Raw genomic sequence first — 5,244 nt, 5'->3', positions numbered from 1 at the left:
CAGCGTTCGCCTCTACTTTAGCCACGCCCATTAGAGCCTCGCCTCTACTGTGGCCACGCCAATCATAGACATTGGCTCTCATTTAACCACGCCCCCACGAATCTCTCTCATTCAGCCATGCCCCTTGGGAAACCAACTCCTGTCAGCCACGCCCTCAGTGGCCTCGCCTGTCCTTTAACTTCTCTCCGTCACTGACCACGCCTCTCCCTTAACCACACCCCAAAGGAACCCGTCTCTCCCTCAGCCACGTCCCTCCCCTTTAACTACCACAGGGATAGACGTCACCTCCCACCAATCACCTTAGCCCGTCGGGAGCGAGAGAGTCTCCTTCCACGAGGACGTGGGGTGGCGGTGGGCGGGGCTGTAAAAGGCGCCATCCTATCGGAAGCAGGCGCCGCGGCGCCCCGCCCTCCTCCCTTAGCAACGCGGAGAGGGAGCGAGGGAGACAGCCTGCAGGCTCCTTGGCAACGGACGCCACCACCAAGGACCCGGAAGCAAAACCAGTGAAAGGCGGAAGTACTTTTGATCCCGGCAGTTGGACTCTGAGGGAAGCAGGAGGAAGATGGAGCGGCTGCCGGTGGCGACTTGCCTGACGGTGCTGCTCTCCTTCCTGGCCTCTGGGCCGAGCCTGCTGCGGTGGGGGGCGGGGCGGGGCCTGCCGGGAGACCTTTCTTCGGCCTTTTCGCTGCGCCCCGAGGCGGTGCTGGAGGGACAGGGTGAGGTGGAGGGACACCGACCCCCCTTTCTTTTTGACGGGGGCGGGAGTTATTGCCAAAATGGGGGGTAGGGTCTTTGGGGGTCCTGAGTCAAGGGAGGAGGAACTGGGGACTCCTACGCTAAGGGCTGAACCTCAGTGGCTAGAGCAGTGTTTCCCAACGTTTTTTTGGCCATGCCCCACCTAAGCATCTCTCAAATCCTGATGCTCCTATTCACGTGGAGGAAGCCTAAAAGGCCATTCACTGTCAATAACTCATTCTGGAATTGCTCCCCTTAGAAATCAAATTACCCCCTGTTGGGAACCACGGGGTTAGAGCATCCGTTTTGCATGTCTCAGGTTCAATACCCAACCGCATGTCCAGTGAGGGCTGGGGAAAAGAGAGCATGGTCTGAAACCCTGGAGAGCTACACAAGAATGAGCTACCTGTGGACCAATAGTCAGCATAAGGCAGCTTCCTATGTTCCTCTTTAAACCAGCCCTTTGTTTAGAACAACGTGGACTGGAGCTTTCCTTTGCTTTTAAGTAAAAGCTCAGGGGCAGAGCACCTGCTGTGCATACAGAGGTCCCAGGTTCAGCCCCCAAGGACACCTCCAGATAGGGCTGCAAGCGTCCACAAGTTTGAAACCCTGGAGAGCCACTGCCTGTCATTGTGGGCAACACTGAGCTCAATGGACTTACCCAGTGTAAGGCAGCTTACTGTGTTGCTCCTTGTGTAGGAACAGGGTATCTCTCTTACCAACATGACATTTTTTTCCATCTCAGTATATAGGCTGGTGACCTACATCTGTGTATATGAAGATGTGATCTCCTTGGTATGTGGCGCCATCATCATTTGGTACTTCGCCGGCAGCTTTGAGAAGACTGTGGGCACTGTGAGACACTGCTTCCTCACTGTGGCCTTTGCCGTTTCCTTAGCTCTGCTCTACCTGATGCTCTGGGCTGCCGTTTCCAGGCTCTGGGAAGTGGCAGATACCAAAGGCTTTGTGCCTGTGGCTTTTGCCATGCTGGCTGCATCTGTTGCCCGCTCCCGAATGAGGAGGACACTGCTGTTTGGGGCCAACATCCATGTGGCACTGGTGCCTTGGGTCCTGATTTGCGTGGCTTGGCTTATTCTAAGTTCCTCTCTCCTAGGGAACATCTGCGGCCTCTTAATTGGAGACATCTGTATCCTTTGGAATAGATTCCCATAAGCTAGTTTGGGGAAATGCTGAATGGGGCCCTCCAAACCTCTTTATCTGGCCATTAGGACCCTCTCCTGGTCAAAATTCAATTTGGTTATTGTGAACTAGGACTTGGGAGAGACCAGGGTTTAAATTCCCAACTCTGCTGTGAATCTGGCTCCTGATCTTGGGCCAGCCAGTCTCTCAGTCTGTCCAGCCTCCCAGGGTCGCTGCTGAAGGGAGAGCAAGGAAAAACCACATATACCACCATGGGCTCTTTGGAGGGTTAGTAGGATAGAAATGTAAAAATAAAAAAATAAAAGGCCAACCAAAATAATCAGGGCATCTGGATCACTCTCATTGTGAGAAAAGGCTACAGTGTCAGTGCCTTTTTATTTTAGAACAGAAAGTGTGACTATGGGGAGGCTGAACTAGAGGACTATAAAACAATGCACGATAGGGAGACAGCCTGGGCTCTTTTTCTAGCTCTTCCTAAGCTACTTGCCAAACTCAGATGGTTACGGCTACTGCTTCGGTGCAGATCTCCCCGAATCAACAGTCTCTCGTCTGGATAAAAAGTTCCCTTTCCGTCTGCTGAAGGGGATACCAGGAATGAAGTATGTTCCAGGGTCTATAGCAGAGAGAAGGGCTTCTCATAGCAGGAAGTAAGTATGCCAATCCCAGTAAGGGAGTCATGTGCTTGATTGGCTTTAGATAAGAACATAAAAACATATGAATAGCCCTGCTGGATCAGGCTAGTGGCCTATCTAGTCCAACCAGATGCCCCCAATGGGAAACCCTCAAGCAGGACCCAAGTATGAGAGCGTTCTCCCCTCCTGGGGTTTCCAGCAACTGGTATTCAAAAGCATTGCTGCTTTCAAATGCAGAGGCAGAGTATAGCCATCAAAGTTAATATATATTGATAGGCCTCTCCTCCATCAAGTTGTCTAATCCTCTTTTAAATCCATCTAGCTTGCTGGCCATTACTTCTTTCTATAGGAGCAAGTTGCCGTTGTTTAATTATGTGCTGTGTAAAGAAGTCATTTATTTTATCTGGAATGACGCCTCTCCTCTATTCTCTTCAGGCTAAACCCACCACCTGGTTCTTACCCCACTCAGAGCTATCACAGCTCCTCTCCTCCCTCCTTGCTTGCTGTTCATATGCAACACCCCAGTACACGCCCTCCTGGATCTCAGCCACAGTGCATGCCCAGTCCTGTGCTGAATCAGTGCACTGGTGCCCTTGGAGGGTCATGCATCCAGCACCATTTCCAATCTCCGCCAGGATCCATCTCGCAGCATTTCAGTGGGTCTGACTCAGGGGTACCCAAGAGGACAGATTGCTCCAGTGTCCCCCATGCACCTGAGTTTCCAGCTGCAGGAGCAGCGTCAGAATCTGCAGAGCTTTGCCGAGTTCATGTAGGGTGAAATTCTTGTATTCTACTGCCTGCAGTTCATGTGAGGATCAGCAAAGGTTTTCCCTCCAAGATGGGAGTCTACTCCAGGTGGATGAAGGATTTTTAAGGTCCTAAACAGCTTCAACTCAGTGTACCAAAGAAACCACCCTCTCTCCATGTCTTGTGGCATCCCCTTACGATCAGATGATGGTATTTTCTCTACTTGATCTACACAGAGAGCTCCACAAGTTCAGGGCTCCATCTCCTTGTTATACCCAAGCTCAAGCAATCTTACAAAATGATTTCATGTGGTTTTATCTTTTGAGAGGGTGGCTGGCTGGGCCAGAACTGGTAAATTTCTACTGTGCCTTTTCTGTATATGTGTGTGTTGGCCTTGAATTGTTATGAACCCTGAACCCTTGGGTGGGGCATCCTACACATGTGATTTCATAAGAGTATGGAAAGGTGGCAGCTAGTACCTGCTTGAAAGCATGGTGTCTTGAGGTGAGCTTTCTACAGGACTTGGGCTGCAACCACAGACACCCTGAATCAGGGACTGTAGCCTACAGCTCTGATTTATTTTTTACAGGTATGTTCATTTGGGTTTGGGAGTTATCTTGCTACTGATAAAAATCATTGTGACTTTGTATGAAATAATGTTGGTTTGCTTACAGTTCTGGGAAGGGCTATAGCTCAGTGGCAGAGCTCCTGCTTTGTTTTTTTAAAAAAGGTTCAATATTCAATCTCTGGTATCTTAAGAAAGACTGGGTCGCAGAAGATGGAGAGCCTCATCTAGTCAGAGTAGATGTGGCCGGGCAGACAAATACTCTGACCCTGCTAGAATGCAGCTTCCCAAGTTCCACGAAGTGAGGAAAGGGGAGAGAGGAGACTTCAGTCTTATCCCAAAACATACATAAACCAAATATATATTGTACAAAGATCACTGTGGCTGTTTCCTATCACCCTGTGCCTCACAAGGGGACCTATGTGCCCTGCTCAGTGCCAGCGACACAACCAATTTTATTTTATATTTTTAAGCCAGTGGGAGAACAGTAATTATATCTTCTATGTCCCAGGAGGCCTTGGCAGAGGCTAAGCTGCACAAGCCATTCTGAACTGCATCCCATGACAGTTGCAAATTGCAAATACCAAAATCCTTCCCCCTTGTTTCATTTAAAATCCAGGCTAATGAGCAGTTTTGGAGGTGTTGAACGCTTCTGCTCGCCTAGCTCGAGAGGTTACCGTCTAGCAGGGTTGCTGTAGCAGGTGGATGGACTAGATGACCCACAAGGTCCCTTCCAAGCTTGGGATTTGACTTTATGACACTTTGGCTGGTCCAAATAAAGTGATTGCCATACTGTGGTTTATGGACGTCTCCTCCAATTTTTGTGTACAAACCTCTCAAGCTAGCTGGCTCTTTAGTATGATGGTGTGCGGGCTGATTGCTGGGTGGGAGGAGCACTGCAGGGGGAGCTGGCTGTGTGCTGTCTGACTATATGAGGACATAGGTCCTTCATTCTGAGCTGTACTTCAGCCATCAGCTGTGCTGGACATTTTCAGTCCCCAGATTCAACACCTGATGTCGCAGAGATGGGGAGAATGAGGCATTATCCCATCCTTTATTTTGAACTCTTTGGACAACTGATTGGTTTGCCCCAGGACTGACATTTCCTCCAGTCAACAGAGGTTGTGACAAGACATAATAAATCTTTTTAAAATGGGCAGCCTGTGTGCAGTCCGATCTGGTGTACAAACAACTTGAAACATCTGGATGAACCTCTTTGCACCCTCCTTGTTTGCCCACAAAACATCACTATTCCTCTTGGCTTTTAAAGGGGCCATAATGCTGTGTGTATATGGTTTTTTAAGGTGCTTTAATGAGGCGTTGATGTCTGATAGGGGTAGGTGTGGGGAAGCCATGGCTGTCCCCATGTTAAAACTCCTTCCCATCAGCCCCAACCAGCATGCT

At 49.7% G+C, this 5,244-nt stretch overlaps 1 protein-coding gene across 1 annotated transcript; it reads left to right on the top strand.

Moving 5' to 3' along the window:
* Positions 1 to 529: 529 nt before the first annotated feature.
* RHBDD2 (rhomboid domain containing 2) lies at positions 530 to 5,154 on the top strand. The gene is made up of 4 exons (XM_035139513.2): positions 530 to 716; positions 1,481 to 1,882; positions 2,393 to 2,543; positions 2,964 to 5,154. The coding sequence occupies exons 1-4, from the start codon at positions 563 to 565 to the stop codon at positions 3,304 to 3,306; spliced, it is 1,050 nt and encodes a 349-aa protein (XP_034995404.1). The 5' UTR covers positions 530 to 562; the 3' UTR covers positions 3,307 to 5,154.
* The last annotated feature ends 90 nt before the right edge of the window (positions 5,155 to 5,244 follow it).

Source organism: Zootoca vivipara, chromosome 15 (genome assembly GCF_963506605.1).
Source record: "Zootoca vivipara chromosome 15, rZooViv1.1, whole genome shotgun sequence".
NCBI classification, from domain to species: Eukaryota; Metazoa; Chordata; class Lepidosauria; order Squamata; family Lacertidae; genus Zootoca; species Zootoca vivipara.
The sequence above is the reverse complement of the archived record's forward strand: the minus strand, read 5'-3'. Positions and strand labels throughout refer to the sequence as shown.

Coding starts and splice junctions, on each gene's coding strand:
- RHBDD2 (XM_035139513.2), top strand. CDS start 563: ATGGAGCGGCTGCCGGTGGCGACTTGCCTGACGGTGCTGCTCTCCTTC. Junction 717..1,480: donor GGCGGTGCTGGAGGGACAGG/GTGAGGTGGAGG, acceptor TTTCCATCTCAG/TATATAGGCTGGTGACCTAC. Junction 2,544..2,963: donor AGGGCTTCTCATAGCAGGAA/GTAAGTATGCCA, acceptor TATTCTCTTCAG/GCTAAACCCACCACCTGGTT.